Here is a 21513-nt window from a genome sequence, read left to right as displayed (position 1 = left end):
GAAACGTTTAACGCTTTCTTAGTTTAGAGTGTCCATTCCCAAATGTCTCCGGCACGCATGGTTTGCTGTTGATAGCGCACTTACGGCACAATCAGAGCTCCAAATTCAAACCTCTCCTCGCCACCACTGCAGAACTCCGGATATTCGCACTGTCGTAAGTATTCTGCTACAACGGCTTGACAGGGAACACTGTCGACCGGACAGTTTTGACAACGGATATAAAGAGGTGAGCATACTTATCAGCAGCTCTCGAGCTGTGTTCAGCGGAGGAGGGAAAGCGAAATTTTAAAGTGGATACTGAGTTTCGCAGATGCTGGAAAATAGACACGCGATCTGCGCAGCAACCAGCACCTCGCCCCTAGAAAAGGTGCTAAGTTTCCCCTGGTTTGCAGCATAGCACACCCCCCAAAGCGCTCCAGACAAGTGTGCTATTCGACAACGCTTTAAATTTTGAGTAATAAATATTCACACCCTCTCACACACGTGAATTAGAACGACCCTTGCGGTAATGCTTATTTCAGCGGCTGATGAAGTGGTGGGTGACGTTGATGGCACTCGGAGTGTTTCCTACTCTCGATATGGGTTGAGATGTGTTTTTCATTTATGCCGCTACATTCGCATTAGCGTTACCTAATGTTTGCTGGGAGTGTTATGGGAGAATGGGTTTGGGTGTGGGGTAGGGGTGTAAAAGGGAACTCGTGCACCATGCGTACGACCACGGGTTACTCACGGCCCATACATGACGCAATTTGAGCGACCGTTGGGGAGAGGGCGGTGTAAAGTGCCGTTGCGAGCCTAAGGGCTCAGTAATTCTGGATAGGGGTGTGTGGTCGTGCGTCGCGCATGGTGAACAGGAAGCCGCTAATTTTTATATATCACGTCTTCTAACTAAAGGTTCGGTTTATAGATTATGGTGTTTAATGTTCCAAAACGATTCAGTCTATGAGGGACGCCATAGGGGAGGTTCTTTAACGTGCATTGCCATCGCACAGTACACGGTCTCTAACCATTCGCCTCCATCGATAATGCGACCGTCATAACCGCCTTCACCAGACGCCAATGGCTGGAAGGCCTCGCATTTGCCGTTTCGATTTTGAATTGTATCGCACTATATCAGTGAAACCAAAAAATGACACTTCAAAGGCGCGTGGCCGATTCTGCAATATTTTATTCTCCAAAGTTAATCAATCACTGAAGGTTAACTTGATAACTTTTTAACATTTGCTTCAGGAATAGGATGCCAATTCAGAATTTCTAGGTCGTCTCGAAAAAAAGCTGGCTGAAATATATGCGTTAAGGTACCATTTATGCAACTATATTTTTACTTAGAGGTCGCAGCTTTAAGGCTGAATGTGGCCTTGTTGGGTGCGGCGTCGACACCGTCGGAGTAGACGGGTGTAATAAGCAGTCATAGGACGCTGCGTTGCGGCACGTGCGGACGGCGCCAACGGCAACATCTCGTAGGACGACTCCAATACAGCTCTCGCTGTAAATGAACCAAAAAGAGAAAAAACGCTTCGGCCACACAAGAGAGGACTTAGTGCCCACCTGTTCCTGCTGGGTGGTGGCGTTGGCGCCACCAGCGCGCACACCCTGGTTGCCGTTTCTGACGGCAGGCGTCGTGGCGGTCGACGGCTCGTTGAGCAGCAACGCGGCGGCGCCCGCGGTCGTCGTGCTCGTGGGCCGCTCGCTGCAGCACGGTCCGGCCGATAGGAGGCGCCGCCGGCGACGCTTTCTGCGGCGCCCTCCGCCGCCCTCGGACGAACGCCTACTGCTCCCTTCGTCGTCTGCGCACTGCAACGACACCAACAGACACAGCGCGCTTACTCATCTGCCTTGTCTTACGTCATCTTATCTGAACTAATCGCCGACGTATTGGAATAAGACATGATGTTGGGCTAGTCGGTTCATGGATAGAGCAAAACAGAACTGCGCGAAGACGACGGGACAAAAGAAGGCACGAATACACAAACACAAAACGCAGTCTTCCAAATGACTTTATTTTGCGAAAGCAGGGTGCTAATAAAGGCTATCAAAGGCAAACAAGGAGACAAGCAACGTGCGCACGGCAATGACAGTGTCAACAAGGTCACGCGTAGTTCCGACCCATAGAAAGCTCGGATGTGCCCATCTAAGAAATTGATCTCTTGTCTTGAAAGAGATAAAGAAGGAGCGCTAACGCACTTATCGCCCCTTTTGGAGATGAACGTATTGGAAACTGCAGCAGGTAGAAATCATACCCCTGTTGACTTTATCTGGCATAACTAATTTGTATCTACAGAATTTCCCGTTCAAACTGCGAGTTCAACCTCAGAGTGATGGGATTCGAAGGCTCAGGCTCCTCTCCCAAGCCATCCACATTGGAAAGTCGAGCACCAGACCAGGGGATAACCTTGTACCCATTTGAAGAAACCGGTGGGTAGCCGGCCGGAAGTGGGAGTCGAACCCGCTTGTGTCTTATCGTTTTTATTATTTTTTGTTTCTTATGTGTCGTCAAAGAAGTTACTATAAAAACGAGAGCTGTTGTACGGAGCCCAAGCCGGCATTGCCTCACGTCACCAGTGGACACAGCTGGAATGCGGCGGGTGGTTGCTATGGCAACCAAGCAGCTGGTTGGAGCTGCCATGTTGCTTTACAAGCGCAAAGAACTGCAGCGACAGCTTTAGCTTAGTTCAACGCTTTACATTGCAGAGCGTATACACATGGCAGTTTTACAGCCGAGCTGTTAAGCGCCCATCCCCTAGGCTTAGCGGCGTTGCCATCGGCGTTACCTGTAAGAGGATGAAGAGGAAAGGCCTGAAGAAGCAGAAGAGAGCGAAAGAGCTTCCACGAAGGAGGAGCGATACGCGATCAAGGAGCGAAACGCATTGATGAGAAAGCGAAATCCTAGGTAATTCTTTTTCTGAAATAAATTCATTCTATGATCTCTAGATGCTGTCAATCGCCAGTTGCTGCCACAGTTGAAACTATCCAGTCATGACACTACAGGCGCCCCTACAGGTAACAGTTTGAACCTCTTTATAGCTAAGTTGAAAAGGCCCGGCGGTTACTTCGTTATAGCCGTAGCTTCGTGATAGCCCGTTTTGATCGAGCTTCGAAGGGGAATCATCATTCTTTCGTTATATCCATTACTTCGTTGTAACGAGGTTTGATTGTATTTATAAGTGTTTACTGCAGGTCACTTCTGAAACTTGAGCGACGGAGAACAAGTGTCATTCAAGTTTCACTGCGGGCGCCGGTGTAGTGGCATTTGAACGTCAATATAATGCCCGAAACGAAAGAGTAGCGCAAAAGTCTGTAAAATTCAAAACCAGATTCGGAGCGAAGAACTGCAGGGGCCCCATAGAGGCAGAAATATGAGGTGTTCTTTTTTTTTTTTTTGCAGATTTTATCGATACGCTACGGCTACGAAACTTTGAGGTTTCATTTAAAAACTCAATGGCTCTTGAAATAAAATAGATATCCGAATTTAATCATGGCCATAAAATGGATACCCGTAATTCCCGTGGCGTATGATTTAAAGTGCACAAAACTGACGCTGCTGTTTAAGTTGGGCTGGTTGCGCATTTCCTGCGGGAATTCCTTCTTCTGTTAAAAGCTGCAACAGGTAACATCTGCAAAACTTCGATATCTCCTTCTCTTTACGAAGGTGGAAGAATTTAATATTAGGTTCGCCGATTTTACAAATACTGGTGCGTCCGGAAGTTTATCTTTTAAAGAAGGAAAGATCGTAAGGGAGCCTCTGTGCGTGCTTGTGCAATTCATTTTGGCTTTTTTTTTCCCTTTGAAGCAGCGAACTTAATTAGAACCAGCTCGGTGGTCACTAATGAGGACTCCGCTTGGTTCTACTTCCTTTGAAAGGGAAACTTCAAAGTTTGGTTCCTTAACGCATTAGTTCTGGGGCTGGTCTTGGGGTTTCGTAAAAGTTCGGAAAAAGAGGCTTTTGAAGTACTTCCTCACTATCCCGATTTTACTCGTGTTTGTAGGGATATAACTGGGGCTTTCTTTGACATTGCAGAAATTATTCTCACAGCAGTAATTAAAACGGATGATTTAATGGGTCAATGCAGTGAACTGCGTCGAGACGAAAGTCTTTTGGTAGCATTGCTCACTGCTATGGTTACCGCTTTACGAGTCGAGGCTTCGATCTCTTATTGATACTGCAAAACATGAAAAAATGCACTGTTTTTCCTTTCACGTTTTTCATTGCTTTGTAGATTTCGAGTAATAAAAGAAACACCGTTCTTCATGAGCGAAGGAATAAATGACAGCGCTCAATGCTAAAGAAAAATATGACGGAGACCATGTTGCTGAGAAGAGACTTATCGTAAAAAAAAGAAGCAAGAATAAATAGCTTTCTGTAAAAATATGGCAGTCAGCATGGAAAGGAGTCTGGGCTAAAACTAGTTCTTTTAATTTACTTACAAGAAATGGCAGTATAATAGTACTACGCTTTTTCCTGAAGTCATTCGCATCGTGTATGTGGATATGGAAGCACGATTACCACTAAAAATGTATTGCAATGTGAATCTTCCTGAGGAGTAACCGCGGCGCCCAATTAAATTTAATGAGCACGACTTCAGTGCAGCTCAATGTTGCTCACACGTGGCGACCTTTTGCATAGGAGCTTTCTGCCTACTATTACGATGTAGAAGGGTCACAGTCTTGTGAAGCTACGAACTGACTTCTTGATTGAGCGTTGCTGATGTTTTGAAAAAGAAAGTGGTGATAATGATGCGTATATCTACCTGGACGAAGACGGATCATTAAGGTGACTGTGCCAAAAGAGGAATCTTCGTACGTAGACATGACAAGCTCAAGACACGAAAATTTTTTGCTGCGTTCTCCCTTGGCGTCGTATGATCACTTAAAACCAGCAGCATAGAAGAAACGGACTCAAGGAAGAAACACACAGATGAGGACGAGGCAGCCTCAATGCATTTTTTTCACGTACTTAAACTTTTCTCCTGAACACCACTGTCTAATTGCTTTCCTTTAGAAATATTTTATGACAACGCCGAGTTGCTTTTGCGCCATTAAAATCAATATAACGAACTGTTTAATGACAGTAACGAGAATGTGTTGTTATATTACAGTTCATATTCGTGAAAGTTGTACTTACACTTGTGTTACTGTACTTATGTCAAGTTCTTCCAGCCACTTCCCCAATGTAAATCCAGCGTAATTTATCAGGGTATGTGCATAAAGAAATAAAACACCTGAACAACCCGTACGCATCAAAGGGTAGATACTAGGCATGTAAGCATTAATGCTTGACAAAAAAAAAAAGAATTGCTGGAAAGCTGACATAAGCTTCTAACAATAACACTTCAGGCGGCTATTGTATCTACCCGTCTTCTTCCGGTTCGCGCAAAAGATAAATCCATTGTGTATTGATTTCATTTTGAGCAAGAACAGTCGTTCAGACGTGACTCCATATAGCCTCTGCAACCCCCCCCCACTGGCTTGCAAGGAGGCAGAGCGCGTTGACACCGGCCGACACATCATCTCTCTAGAGATATAATCTCGAGAGCAGGCTCTTATATGGTCGCAGCACTCCCCGCCTCGATGGCAGGGGTGCTATTACGGAGGCCAGTGCTCCACCTCTCAAAGAAACCAACAAAAAACGAAAAAAAAGACACATCAATTCACGCAAACTGCACATCGTCGGTTCTAAAACGGGGTGTCGACGTTCTCTCCTACGCAGGCGGTGGCAACGGCCATTCCGGGATGCAGACGGCAACTTAATGTCCGCACGACCTTTCAAATAGTGTAGAGGGATGGAAGGTCTCTGACGCCTCTGAAGCCGCCAAGGAACGGCGATGAACAGAAGGAAGCAAAACACGGCTGAAACTAAACAGACGATAGTGCAAAAGACGCCGTTCGTTGAACCAAACTATAAATACGAAGCGCGAGCGAGCTTCGGCGTCCGGCACGCCCGCATCGCGTCGCCGTTATTTTTCTCTTTTGATTAGTTCCAACTCGCTCCACCAGGCGGCGGACACGTCGCCTTTATAAAGCCGCCGCCATATTGAATCAACCGCGCGCGCTCGGTTCTTGATAGTTCTAGAGACCACGCTCTTGGAGACGCATCACGCACGTCTCGAAAGTAGTGATGGAGCGAGGGCGTACAGATTGGAGAAGCCTGACCTGTGCAGAGGCTATTGAGTAAGTCAAACGAGCACCCGCAAGCACCCAGACAGCCCCGACGCGCACAAGTACAGGCGTTTTTTGTTTCGTTTTTTTATCGGCAAAGGCTGCTAGCTTCCCGGCTCGCATTCGATATCTTAGCAGTGCACGACGGAGATCGCTTTGAACGTGCCCCTGACGAACCAGCGAATCAAAGGACAAGGCGGATCAATTTCCCGATGCAGCGACTACGGCAGCGCGCTGTCGTTGAAAGGAAAACAAAAAACAGAAAATCCAGGGTACAAAGAGTCCGGTAACTAGGAGAAAGCCCAAGACTACGACCGCTCCCCCCCGTTTTCATTCTATCTCACGTCTTTTGAATCCGCTGCTTCGGTTCTCTCTCTTTTTTTTGTTATTGCTTGCTGTTCTACACATCTTCGAATCGTGAAGTTTCGTCTCTACGTGAGCTCGTTTGGTTTGCGGCCCGACGATGAAGCCCCGAAGGGGACAAGATCATCTGCGGGCACATTTTTTTTTACTTTTTGGTTTTCGAAAGAACTCCAAGAGTAGAGTGAGAGCGAATTTGGCGGGAGGGAGGGGGGGGGGGGGGAGGATTGTGGAGTTTTTCCGGCCGCCGTAAGCGGCTTTCGGGCGTATTATGCCCCATGCGTTGACCCTGCTTCGCCTGGCGGTATAAGAAACCGCGGTCGCTTAAGCAAACAAAACGAACTAAGTCTAGCCGGCTTTTCCGAGAAGATGACGCGGTTTTGAGCAACTTTTCTCCGAAACGGCTGCTTTTCTCTAGCCCTTTCGTTAATCCCGAGGGGAGGAGGGATTTGTCGCGTGGTTGAGACGACTACCCGTACGCCGTGTTTTTTTTTTTAAACCGTAGCGACTTCTCGGATCAGCGCACGGTTATTCGGACCCGACAGAATAAGCAAGCGCAGTCGATTTGTCGGACAGGAATCCGCATCTATAGTTGCAACCAAACGCAGGAATACCCGAACGGGCAGAAGTCAGACAGGGTTGAACGAGAGAGTTTTACATCACTCTTTCGGTTTCTGTAAAACGGCAATCACCACTCTAGTAACCTGGCTGTTTATTGAATGCCACCGAATAAGTGAGTCGAGTCGATTTATCGGGCGGAAATTCGCGTGGTCGTTTCATCTAAACGCAGGACCGGGGGGCGCCGGCCGAGCAGGCCCAGCTTCTAATCTAAACACAGAGGAGCAAAGAGGGAGCAAACTGTCTTCTAGCTCACCGCGATAAATAAAACGGAGTATGCTAAAGGACAGTTTGCTCCTATTTACTCCGTGTATTCGTATTTAGGGTGTATCTCTGTGTTTCCGCTTCTCTGACACTACAGCGACATTTATTACACAGCAGAGCGACATTTATTAGAACCTAACGGTAACGGGGACGCCTAAGACACTTTAAGAGTGAGATGCAATAGCACTGGATTTCACCTTTATCGCAGCTTCTGTTGCAACTTCTGTGTGTGTTTGCGTCAGCTTCTTTGAAAAGGTCTGTCCATCAACCGCCATATTCGGTCTGCTAGTTACTGCTATACTGCAGCGGCAGGGATCCGCTATGCTGTGAAGGTAACGGGATATACATATATCGTTTTTTTTTTATTTCTTGACGCCAGATAGCTCCGGGAAGCTCCTGACGTGAGTTCTACTGGTATCTAGGCTGCTATCTAGAAACTACGTCGGCCACAAGCCGGTAGGCAGGTTTGATGACATCTCAACGCTACAATAGGTACAAGCTTCCCCTGGCCTGGTGTTCGGCTTAATCAGGGTTAAATGCTTGGGAAATGAGTCTCTGACCCCACCTTGACAAACAAAATACCTTGTGCCATGGCGCTCTTTGGCCCCAGATGCCGTTGCGCCATAAAAATTCACTATCTTCATAATCATCATCATCAGTTTGGTGACACCGGACGTCATCGAGGTTTTGGTGTGACGACCACTTTAATGCTATCGCATCAATACGCGAATCGAATCGGTCTGTCGAACCGAAATTTAAATGCCGATTTCATTAAGGTAATGCCCAGTCGAACAGATGCAGATGAGCGTTATTAGGAGGCGGTAGTAATGGGCTTTCTGTCGAATCTTTTAACGGCATTTCTGCTCTTGACCATGGAAGACTTGCCGAAGTGCGCGCTTTGCTTTATTTAGAAGGTGAGTCCTACCCGATCATGTTTTTATTCCTCTCTCCTCTTCCATGTCCGGTTGTTTAGCTCTTCAAATAGTTTAAATAGATATTAACGACGGAGCAATGGTTACGAGGCGACCTGTCTTCGACATGAGGGCACAGAGAGAGCGAAACGATCTCGAGAAAACAACGAAAGAGACCCGACTCGGGAATAAGGCAAGGCGAGACAACATAAGGCCGGTTCGTAGCCATCGACATGAATGCAGTCGCAGACGTCCGCGGCCTGTGTGAAAAGAAATACCGCGTTTGAGCTCAGACGTCACCCGAAGGTTCTTGCGACGGGCTGCTTACCACGCCTTTAGGACGGCGTATATATGAAAGGAGGGGTGGTTTGAGCGAAAATATTGGGAAGAAGGCATTCCTAAAGATAAAGAAATATAACAGTGCCCGGACTTTTAGCCACACACAAGACGGGAATGGCAGTCCACAGGCCTCCGCCGTGAACATGTGCAGCTTTCTCGGGCAAAAATTTTGAAAATTTCAAAATTGTTAGACACTGTTATGGAAATATTGAAGGTAATGATGCATTCTTCTGACATGCAGCGAGATCTTTATTTTAAAGTGTTTCCAACGATCGTATCGAACAATTAAGACTGCCACAGAAGACCAATGGGGAAAGCTTTGAACGATAGCAAATCTGTAGATATATAAAAAAAATACAAGACTGTCGTCGGGTGATCTGCGGATATATTGATTTTTATAGTGAAATCTTACATTGTGCGAAAAAATTGAGTTCATGAAAGGTTTCCCGTTGAAGAGTGTTTTTGTCCAGAGCTGCCGGGTACGGCGCAGGTCATGTTACCTCAGATGAAACTTCCCCATTGTCTAGAAACTTAACAGGGCTATTGATCAATTATTACTTCCGTGTTCGGGGAAATTCCAAAGTTGGAGCAGAATTTCACTGAGGGAGCAGTTAATGTCGTTGTGGTTAGCTTATTAGTTGGCACAGGTCCCAGACAGTCGATGGTCCCGTGCTTTATGTTTGGACCAGCAGAAATTTCCATTTAGCTGCTAAGCTTTTGAAAAAAAAATTATCCTTTACTTTGTAGCCGCATGGCTGTCCTCAGGTAGGCGTTAGTGACAATAACTGCACTCTTAATATACTTCAGTAAATGTAAAAAACTTTCAGAAAATAAAAAAAAAGTAAAATGTGACGTGAGATACATGTACAGGCGGTAAAATCTTAAGCTGGCGTGCGTGACGGCCGCGTTTTCCGTGCTCCTACAGTTCATGACGGAGCAAACTTGCGAAAATATCAAATATCAGCACAGGCTCACTAAGTCCGTGATGAATATTGAGCTTTCCGCAAGTTTGCTTCGTCGCAAAGCGCAGGACCGCAGAAAAAGCGGCCGTCCCGCACGCAAGCTAAAGATTCCGCCGGCTGTATACACCTTCCGTCAAAAGTATACAGTCCAAGAGGTTTGTTTGCGAAGTCTTCAGCGTGCCTGGTTATGCATCCTCAGCGACCGTCATCTCTCGAACGACAGTGGCTTTGAGTACTCAATCCTCCCAAGCTTTGGATTGCTAGATGTTCCAGGGAGCCCCGCTAAACAGCTTAGAAGCGAACCCCTTGAGCTGTATACTTTTGACTTGGGCTGTACGTGTCGGATAACTCTATATGGCCATAGCGACCTCCACTCTACCGTCGTTTCCCATAATCTACACTCGCCATTGTGACTTCATTATCATCATCATCATCAGCCTGACTGCGCCCATTGCAGGGCAAACGCCTCTCCCATGTCTCTTCAGTTAACCCTGTCCTTTGCCAGCTGCGGCCACCCTATCCTCGCTAACCTCTTAATCTCATCCGCCCACCTAACTTCCTGCCATACCCTGCTACACTTGCCTTCTCTTGGAATCCACTCCGTTACCCTTAAAGAGAAACTGCATAGGTTTTAGAAATTAACGAGCTTAAGAGGGTCGAACGTGTGAAACTTGCAGGTAAAGCATGCGAAGTCTTTTTGGGCTAGCACTTGAAATAGTGATGTAATCGAGGATTAAAATCCGGACACCCTTCAAGCTTCTCCACAGTGCACAACGCCAAATGGGGGGCGCATAGTGACGTCATTGAAGGTATCGGTACATTTCCAATGCACAAACGCCTGCTTTGAAGGAAAAAAAACAACGCCACCGAAGGCAAACCCTGCCGAGAGTTGTTTGGCAGCGTCTAACGCGTCAGGGCAGGGTGTGGCTGACGACAGCGGTAATTTGAAATCATACCTTCCGTGATGTCACGCTGAGTTTCCTTGCACTCCTCCGGTGCATCGAGGAGAAGAGCAAAATTGAATCGTCGATTACGCCACTATTTTAAATGCTAGTGCAAAAAATGCCCTGGTTAAGCCAAGAATGCGTTGCATATTGCGCGGTCTTTTTGCGTGAGGTATTGCTTGGCGGCACTCTATTTTCTCAGCAGCTTTTCCTCCGTGACGGACGGACGGACGGACGGACGGATGGATAGGAGCGCCCCCTTTGAAACCGGGCGGTGGCAACCGCCACCATGCTCAGCCATATTTTTGTTCTTTTTTTTGGTTTTCTTTTCTCCTTTTTTCCTTTTTTTTCTTTTTTTACGTGGTTTGGTGACGTCACCAAAACCACGTGACGTCACCTCACGTGGTTTGGTGGCTGCCCGGCCGCGCCCAAGGGCTGAACTGAGTGATTGCAATATGCTACGCATAAAACACTTGGCATGCTTTACCTACAGCCTACATAGATTTGAATCCTTGAATATCGCGAAATTCTCAAAAAAAGTACTGCAGTTGCAATTCAAGAACCAGCGGATTAATAAACTGGAAGAAAGAGCGCTCGAGTTGTACGCGGTTAAACGCGGTACGTCGATCGAGGCAAGTGCTTTTGCCATCCGCACCAGACATAAGAATAGCGGAGTACGTCTCTCTCTCCTTCCAGAGTGTGTGCGCTGAGCTGGAACTCGGCTCTGAGCGAGTGATTTACGAGCAGCCACCGCTGGAGCCAACTCTCGGGCCATTGCAACACGCGCCTTCGCAGGGAGCGCACGTAATACGTGTAAAAGTGGGGGCCGATATTCTTAACGGCGCGCCGAACACCGGCATTCCTTTGCGCCGCCTCCGCACTTGCCGAATGTAAGCGCATAAACACTGCTAATTGTGAGTGGTGGAGCCAATGCTGGGCGCGCAAAACAAACATGTAGCGAAGCAGAGAGGAAGGGAGGAAGAAAAGAAAGAAGGAAGGAGAGAAGGGAAAGGAGGAAAGAACAAAAGGAAGGAAGGCAGAAGGAGAGCAAGAAATAAAGAAATTAGGGAGCAAAAGAAGGACAGAAAGAAAGAGAAGGAAAGAATGAAGAAAAAGAAAGAACGAAAAAAAGAAAGAAAAAAGGAAAGAAAGAAGCATGAGAAAGAAAGAAGCAGGAGAAAGAAAGAAGCAGGAGAAAGAAAGAGAGAGAGAAGAAAAGAAAGAAGAAAAAGAAAGAACGAAAGAAGAAAAGAAAGAAACAGGAGATAGAAAGAAAGACAGAAAGAAAGAAGGAAGGAAAGAAATAAAGAAGGAGGGAGAAGGAAAGAAAGACAGAAAGAAAAAAATCTCTGCCTCTCCCGTAACCGAGAGTAGAGTAAGCATGAAATGTTTACGGGCCTAATGTCATCTCGGTGGACACCCGAACCGCACTGTACAGGAAGGGAGGAACGCCACCACCCGTTCAGCGCGATGCCTTGCCATTTGAACGCAAGGTTTTTTGAGGAAAGGAAATGGCACAGTAATTCTCTGCCATCTCGGTGGACACCCGAACCGCACCGTAAAGGAAGGGAGGAACGCCACCACCCGTTCGGCGCGATGCCTTGCCCTTTGAACGCAGCGCTTCTCCCCCGGGCCCCTGTGCGCCTGCGCGGCTTTGCTTCGATGCGCGAAGCCCCTAAGAGATCACGTATGACAACGAAGTGTAACGTGGCATTTATGTGCTTTTTGCACGCGTTATTAGAAATCGGAAATTATAATTCCGTGCATTATCAAACCCACAGCTCCACTGATATCTTGATAAACATTGAGAAGGCACTGGCAGCAGTTATTTTTTGTCTCGTTTGGAGACCAACCGGCGCTTGCATGCCGGTCGCGTAGGAGGGCTTAGAGAGTCTCGTTAAATCTCGTTAAGTCTCGTACGGTGCCCGGATGTTCTCGTTTCAGAGCCCGGATGACTGGAATTCAGTGCCCGGATGAGTGGATTTCAGTGCCCGGATGACTGGAATTCAGTGCCCGGATGAGTGGATTTCAGTGCCCGGATGACTGGAATTCAGTGCCCGGATGAGTGGATTTCAGAGCCCGGATGACTGGAATTCAGTGCCCGGATGAGTGGTTTCAGTGCCCGGATGAGTGCTCTCGGTCTCGGCGTGACGTCACCACACTGCCGACAACGGGAGCTAAAAGCATCTCATGCTTAATAAGGAAGGAAGAAAGAAAGAAAGGAAGCAGGAAAGAAAGGAAGGAAGGAACGAAGGAAGAAAGAAAGGAAGCAGGAAAGAAAAAAGAAAGAAGAAGGCAAAAAGAAAGAAAGCAGTAAAGAAAGAAAGAAAGAACGAAAGAAAGAAAGAAAGAAAGAAAGAAAGAAAGAAAGAAAGAAAGAAAGAAAGAAAGAAAGAAAGAAAGAAAGAAAGAAAGGAAGGAAGGAAGACTTCAACAATGGTTGTATGCAGGCAAGTTGCAGTGAGGTTTGAAGTTTCGCGATATTGAGCGACACACCCGCATGTTTAACGAAAAAGTTCGTTTTGAAGAAAGGAGAGTCGCAGTAATTGTCTACTCGGCGGACACATCAGCTTCACCGCGAGGAAAGTAATGAACGAAAGAGTGAAAGAAGAGAGAGAGAAATAGGTGCCATAGTGGAGGTCTCGGGAATAATTTATACCACCTGGGGATCTTTACCGTATGTAGACCTCGCATAGTTCGTCCGGCATGTTGGAGAGCAGAGTAAAGTAGGTGGGCAAAGGCAAAGCAGAGTAGGTCTTACAGAGGAGGACTTCTTGCATACTGTGGGCACACATCGAGATATTATGGCTGTGAGAGTCCCAACGTGTGTCATCAAGGCGAACTTTATGAATGATTTTTATGCTTGCCAAAAATGTTCGTGACTATTTCGTATTTGTTCGCTTCATTTTTATGCACAACACATGGAGTGGGTGCGGGCAACACTTTTATCCACGTGAAATCGCCGCATGCGGACTACACTCCGTGAACTACGGTATACGCTAGTGAATGCTAAAAGGTTGCCAAACCACACTGAAAGCTCAGTAGTTTCCGAATTACACTAACGCAAGGAGAAAATAAAAAGTGAACTTCTGTAGAAAGTGTCACTGTGTCATGACTATTACGCTCTCTTCCAAATCAAAAGTGGAAATCGGATCTCTTTTTCCGCACCTGAAAGGTGTTATGGCAGGAACCACTCAGATCACGTATCATGAGCCGAAAATAACTCACAAGATGAGTTCTAGCTCTGGCTAACAGGAAGCACGGCGGTATAGGACTATCGTAAAGTCATTACACAAGTACAAGAACGCAGGATGGAACTGGACAGTGTTAAAAAAATAAAACTGCTTGCGACAGTTGTAGGGCCTGTGTTATACCATACTGCAACCGGAAGAACTTCGAACGAGGGTCATCTGTTTCTAATCACGTTCTAGAGTAGTTTAAACAAAAACCGTAGCTTCCAAATCCCGCCTTGGCACGGTATCTGTATACACACACAAGACTGCGGGGACTGTGATACAGGCCGATTTGCCGAGTCAGCCATATAGCCCTTTCAGCTGAGAAAGTCGAAGTGTAAAAAAAAGCAAGGAACCAAAATGGGTGCAGTAAGGAGGTTCACCGTTCGATTCCCGATTAGGCGGGCCACGTTGGAAGAAGGGTTCGCGCCGCTGTACGCAACCTCAACGAGGCTTATAATACAGCGTCGGCTCCCGAATGTTTGTTTTTCGCCGGAAAGCGTTCCCCGCCCACGCGGGGAACGCGTTATTTTCCGAAGCACTCAACGTCCGCACAGCCGCGTTCTTTCTGGCCTGCCCGACTCTTGGCTACCGCGCGGCACCTCGCAGCCCATTTCCGAAAGGCTTGAGAAGACCGTATTTGCTCGTGTGTAACCAGCTCTCCTACAGGAAGCGCGCAGATAGGATTGGTTTTAGCGCATTTGGTGGGCGCTGGCTGGTTATATGAGCAGCGGCCTATGGATATTCGTCCACACAAAGGCATATAACTTTTGGATACTGTCAGCACGCAGCTCTGGAGGGACAAGCGTATAGGGCAGCGAAAAACCTTGAAGCTATATAAAGAACGACAGGCTGTGTAAATAAAAATGATAGGGGTGCCATTGAGAAATACGTTAGAACTACGCAAGGCTAGTTCCAAATGCAGTTATCTGCAATTTTATGGCGCCTGTACCGCCTTCTTGTGAATGTCCCATAAGCGCAGTCCATCTATCTGCTGCCGAGAACCAACTTGCCCAACAACGCATCCTGTTGTATGGCATGGTATGGTATCGAATCGTATGGTATCGAATCGTATGGTATCGAATCGTATGGTATGGTATGGTATGGTATGGTATGGTATGGTATGGTATGGTATGCTGTGGCGTGGTGTGGTGTGGCGTGGTATGGTATGGTGGGGTGTGATATGGTATGGTATGGTATGGTATGTTATAGTGGGGTATGGTGCGGTGCGGTATTGCGTCGTGTATGATATTATATGATGTACGGTATGATATGATGCGGTACGTTATGGTGTGGCATGATATGCTGTATGGTATGGTATGATACGGTATGGCATGGTGTGGTGTGGTATGCTGTGGTATATATGGTGCGGTGTGGCGTGCAATAGCATTGCTTGAAATGGTATATGGCGTCCAACGTATGATATGATAAGGTATAGTATGACGTGTGGTATGGGATGTATACGGAATGGTGTATGGCATGGTGCATGGCATGGTGTATGGTATAGGGCATAGTATGGCGTATAGTATGGTATATAGCATGGTGCATGACATGGTATAGCATGTTGCGGTATATTACAATAACTACACATGCTCACAAAGGAACAAAAGAAGAAGAGGATATGTGCGCCGCTGTTTCCAAGTATGCCGAACGAACTAGGCTACTGGTTCATGGTCTGTTGGATTTGATGGCCCGGATCTGCCCATGCGACTATAACTATTACCGTAGAAAAGAGCTCCGGATTAATTTCGATCCCCATAGCGGTTCTTTAGCTTGCACCGACATCATGCACCACAAGGGCGTCTATTGCGTTTCGCCTGTATCGCAATGCAGCCTCCGCAGCTGGGATTAGATCTCGCGACCTGGGTCTCAGGACGCCTAACACCATATCCACTCAGTCACCGCGACGGGAAGTGCTCATCTGCGGGCTTGAAGCATAGAGGCTAAAAAGAAAAGCTTTAAATTGCACAAATGACGGCGCACCGGGCTATGCAGAAGAGATACAAAAAGATAGCAGTGATTCCGGAAGTAAACGTTAGTTCATGACACGACATTGTACCATACACTACACCATTCCACACTACACCATACCCTACCCTAGCACACCCCACTATACCACACCACACCATTCCGTACCATACCACACCCCACTATACCACACCACACCATACCACACCATACCATACCATACCATACCATACCATACCATACCATACCATACCATACCATACCATACCATACCATACCACACCACACCATACCACACCATACCATACCATACCATACCATACCATACCATACCATACCATACCACACCACACCATACCATACCATACCATACCATACCATACCATACCATACCATACCATACCATACCATGCAACAAAATGCGTTGTAGGGCAAATCCTATAGTTTAAATCGAGACTCCATGAGCATGGGTAGGGCATGCAGTGTGAAGGAAATATAACCGATGGTCGTCAAGGGTAACGGACTGGATTCCAAAAGAAGCCAAGCGTAGCAGTGGAAAGCAGAAAGTTTTGTCGGCATTTGAGATTAGAAAGATTGGGGGATAAGTGGCTGCAGGTGCCGGATATGAGATAGGCATGCTTTATTTCGAAGTGGGCATAGTTAGGCTTATGGTAACGACTTTGATGGCGCAACTGTCTACCTCATTATGAAGCAACCTGTATCGTCGTCATCACCGTGATGAGGATGATGAAATTCACTCGACGGTAACGATGCAATTCTGAAAAGCTATGGGCGTTCTCTTTGTGGCTGTTTACTTTCCGTGAAATGTTCTATAAACATGCGCCTCGAAGAAGCGAAGCATCGAAAAAAAAACAAATTGAAATTAAGCAACAGGCATGTCTTAAATCCAAAATTTTTCTTCTCTTCGTGCCTCGCTCTAGGTGGAAAGAGAGCGCACATTGCTAGACCGTATAATTTGGTAGAACGCATTTTTTTTTCTTTTCTCGATTCGCGTGTTGTACGCATTCGAAATAAAGCACATGACTAATACGCAAGGAGATGCCGCGAGGAATGTATGCATACAAAAACGGTACAAAGCTGCTTGCGACGAGCGTTCTTGCGCCCATTTCGAACTCTCCAGCGAATGGATCGCCTCCGGGTTTTTCTACGCACATGCCTGCCATTGCTCGCTCGCATTCCGCGCTTTAAGATCTAACAAACTGGAAAACGCGTGGCCTCCATAAAATACGTCCCAAATGCGCCATGCAGAGCTACAATGACGAGAGAGTCTCCGCAGCAATTTCAGACCGACCATCAAATGGATCACCTCCTTACATCGTAGTCCGCGCCCGCCCCTTTGTTGCTTTCAATTTAGGTCCTTTCTTTTTTTTTTTCGGGGGGGGGGGGGGGGGGGGGGCGGACAAGAACAAGGCGAAATAAATACAAACAAGAAATGAAAGCTAACTGTGCAGAGCTACTGAGGAGCATTTCCACAGCCGTTTTCAACCTGCGAGCAAACAGACGACGCTGTCCAGTCGCGGGTTTACTCTCAAGCGCCCCTGTTATTTGTTGTGTCTACACGGAGAGAGGATATACGTGATGAAAGGCGGCAAAAGCACAAAAACGCAACCTGGCTCTGAAAGAAAGAAACGAAACAGAAAAGAAAAAAAGAAAAGGGGGAAAGAAGTGTTGTAAGCTTCGCGAACAGATGTAAACCCGACATTACTGGGTCCAGAACTGCCTCGTCCGGTCTGCGTCTGGCATGCTTCCGATAAGTTGTCGGATGCGCTGCAGAGGCATCGTTGTCCGCGGAGCAGGTCTGGGTAGGCGGTTTGCGCCGCAAGCCGACGGAGAGCTTCATCCGCTAAAGCTGTGGCCAGGAAAGTGAGAAGAGAGGAAAAGAAGTGCCGCTGTACTTCGCCCGCATTCGCCCGCTCCACGAAAGAATAAGCGAACGAAAGGTCCGGCGAATGAGAGAACAGAAATATTTGCAAACATGCACGGCGAAATATTGGGTGGAGCTCTCCATTTTTTTTTTTAGTGATATGACCGGAGTGTCGACCAGACGGTAGTTCAGCGTCCAATGCAGAAACGCAGTGGCGAAACAGACGACAGTAGGCGCATGCGCACAGAGTGCTCGCCAGTTGTCGCGTCGTCTGCTTGGCTGCTTTGCCGACGTCACATGACCGCCCTGCTCACGCGAGCAGAGGAGCAGAGACCACGGTCTATGAGTACATTTGCAGAAAGGGAGTATTAGTGAAGAGTGAGTGAGTAAGTGATTGAGAGTGAGTGAGTGAGTGTCAGTAAGTGAGTAAGTGAGTGAGTGAGTGTCAGTGAGTGAGTGAGTAAGTGATTGAGAGTGAGTGAGTGAGTGAGTGAGTGAGTGAGTGAGTGAGTGAGTGAGTGAGTGAGTGAGTGAGTGAGTGAGTAAGCGAGCGAGCGAGCGCGAGCGAATGAGTGAGGCAGTGTACAACAAAGATTGGAGTCGAGGTTTGGACAAATTGATAGCTGATGAATAAGTAAATGTGCTTCTATGTTATTAAGTCATTTATGAAACAAATCAATGAGTGAATAAGTCACACACCGCTCCAGTAAACTTATGAACATAGTCAACGGGTGAATGCGGATAAGCTTCCGCGCAGGCAGTTGAGTGAGATGTGAGAGTATGCTTGTCCGACTGAGTGAACATCACGGGAAAAAACTGAGTTACAAACACTGAGTTGCGAGATGGCGTGAGCGGCTTGGTGAATCATGTAATGACTGAGCTAGATAAATAAATCTAGTGACTGAATACGCCGACGAGTAGCTTCACAAGTGTAAAGCAAAAGGTAGGCACGGCTACAGAGGAAGAATTCACAGTACTTCATAAAGTGCCCGTGTCTGTTTATTCAACGTTCACAAGGGATTTATTGGCCGCCCTTGAAAGTCATAGTACCGCCCTTTCATAATCGTGTGGAGATATAAAACGTATCTCGAAATCGCACATATAATATTGCGGTCGGTTGTACTGTTGATTTTATCTGTCGTTTACGAACATCTAAAAGAGTGACCAAGGATTCTCTGTAAGATTTGACTGAGTACGGCAAGCCATTTTGACTGTCTTAAGCATTACGGCTGAAACATATAATGTAATCGTGCAGGCGCTCCAGGGTCCGATGGATACGGGTAAGCGCGGTAACAAGAACTCTGCAGTCGAATTTATGACGAATAAAAATGAACGTGGAAAGAGGCACTCAAGTGCTTCGTTGTGGCTAACGACAAGACATAACAACCCAACTGCGGCCAGCTTTGGGTGAAAAGAAATGGTTACGAAACTTGTTTGTTTCTTCAGAACATTTCCACGTCGAATCAATTATTGCGCTCGCTTGTTTATGGCTGCTCCCAGACATTGCTTCAGCTGAATCGATGAGGAACACAAGGACTGCTTTTCGAAACCATGCCGTACTTGCATGTGAAGGGTTATTTCACATTTGGCACATTCGAAGCAAACATCAACAAGATGGGCAGGAACTTACTGCCGTACATAAAGTTAGAACTTCGTCTATAGCTATTCAAGGGTAAAAACCAACAAGGTAGAGATCTACCGATCAATGTCAGCTCGCCGCTGCCAATAAATCGACCCATAACTTATTTCTGAATTCGAAAACACCATTTAAAGATCTCTTTTAAAACGAGTAACAGGTCTCGTTGCAATTTGCTTTTCCGCTTTCTTCTGTTAGCGTTTAGTTGTAATAGGTTACTGTTATAATACCATTATTTGTGACAAGCGAACGTGCTGCTGCCCTCATCGCATTTTTCTTTAGGGAATATTAATGGGTCCCGGAGGCAGTTTTCAGACAACGGAACCCCAATAAGCCCGCTGTTCTTTGTGAATAAAAGGTAGGATTGCGCGAATACGACAGTATAAGATACATAGAAACGTAAACGATACCATGGGCGCCGACTTCTAACTGTTCATTCATAAGCGAAGGCACGCAAATTAAATGGTTTACAGTGTATACTTATCCCCAGATTGTATATGTAAACAGCAGGCACGATAATACTACGTCACGCAAGTCTTTTAGTCTATAGCCTAGGTGTCGCCTGAATTTTGTTGCTTTTCCGCTTTTCCGCATCTCTCTATCTCTCTCACACACACGCACGCACGCACGCACACATATACACGCACATACACACATACACACACAAAATACAAACAGCGTTCGAGTGTACAACCTTCGCAGCAGGTCAAGGAACCCCAGGTGGTAGAAATTAATCCGAAGGCGTGCCCCTCAGCCGAGCAATCCAAAACAGCCACACAACACCACGTCACACGCCTTATACACAAGACCGGCCTTTCTCCTGACGCACTCATTAATATACTTAGAAACACACATACAACTCCCGGTACCTCAAACCCCCTGCCCCCCTATACAGGCGCCCCGAATGCCAACCTCGACGCAGAGATCACGGAGACAGAAGTCAGAGCGGCCCTCCTGACTCTCCGTTCTAACTCCACCCCAGGAGTTGACCGGATCTCTAATGCCATGCTCCGCAATTTGGACGATCAATCGATCGCCCAGCTCACGGAGTACTTCAACAAATGCTGGCAGGAGGGCACTCTTCCCCAATCATGGCGTCACGCCAAAATCATATTCATACCAAAGCCCCACAAACCAGTTACACCCTCAAATCTCCGTCCCATTTCACTAACCTCATGCCTAGGCAAGCTTTTCGAACACGTCGCACTCGCTCGACTCACCCAACACATGGCGGAGCAAGACCTCTACCCGCACAGCATGGTGGGCTTCCGTCCCCATCAGTCAGCACAGGACGCCATGCTCCAGCTCACGCAGGACATTTTCGACCCCCTCATTCCGGGTCACACAAAAGCTGTCTTAGCCTTGGATCTCTCCAAGGCCTTTGATCGCCTGGACCATCAAGCGATCATGGCGGCTCTCTCCCCCTTGAACATAGGTGAACGTATGTACACCTATATTAAAACATTCCTTACTAACCGCACGGCCGAAATTCACTTCGGTCCCCACATCTCCCCCCCATACACCCTTAGTGGGGTCGGAACCCCCCAGGGGTCCGTCCTCTCCCCTTTCCTCTTCAATGTCACTCTCATTCCCCTTGCCCACAAGCTACAAACCATCCCTCACCTTCGGCATACACTCTATGCCGATGATATCACGCTATGGACCACCCATGGCAGTGATGGAGACATAGAGAACACCCTACAGTCCGCGGCTATCCTCACCCAAACGCATGCGCGGAGTATCGGACTCTCCTGCTCACCGGAGAAGTCGGAGCTCCTCATAATCCGCCCCACAACACGAAACTGTCCCACAGCCCCCATCACCGTGACACTGGAAAACCGGCCCGTCCCGGAGGTAAACACTCTCCGGGTACTTGGCCTCCACATCCAGAACAACGGGAAAAACACACTCACCATACGGAAACTCAAGCAGACAACTGTGTCGATATCACACCTAATCCGCCGCGTTTCTGCACACCACCGGGGCATGAAGGAGCATGACCTATGTCGTCTCATTCATGCCTTCGTCCTCAGCCGCTTTATCTTCACGCTCCCCTACCTGAAACTCCAGGCTAGGGAAATCTCCACCCTGGATGCCATGATTCGAACAGCATTTAAGACAGCATTACACCTACCCCAAAATACCTCAACCGAAAAACTCTTTCAACTAGGCCTGCACAATACGATAGGGGAGCTTATTGAGGCCCACCGACAGACACAATACATACTATGTAAACT

The 21513-nt window shown here is 47.2% G+C and overlaps 1 protein-coding gene across 1 annotated transcript in view; it reads right to left on the bottom strand.

The window, feature by feature from the left end:
* Positions 1-21513, bottom strand: part of LOC149348317 (somatostatin receptor type 2-like) — a 150250-nt gene that overhangs the window by 12587 nt on the left and 116150 nt on the right. The window contains exon 2 of the mRNA XM_089588063.1: positions 1549-1794. Coding sequence (XP_089444189.1) covers positions 1549-1794 — 246 coding nt within the window. The remainder of the gene's footprint in view (positions 1-1548; positions 1795-21513) is intronic.

The sequence above is a fragment of the Amblyomma mixtum genome, chromosome 4 (assembly GCF_055824585.1).
Source record: "Amblyomma mixtum isolate Tamu chromosome 4, ASM5582458v1, whole genome shotgun sequence".
Lineage (NCBI taxonomy): Eukaryota > Metazoa > Arthropoda > Arachnida > Ixodida > Ixodidae > Amblyomma > Amblyomma mixtum.
The sequence above is the reverse complement of the archived record's forward strand: the minus strand, read 5'-3'. Positions and strand labels throughout refer to the sequence as shown.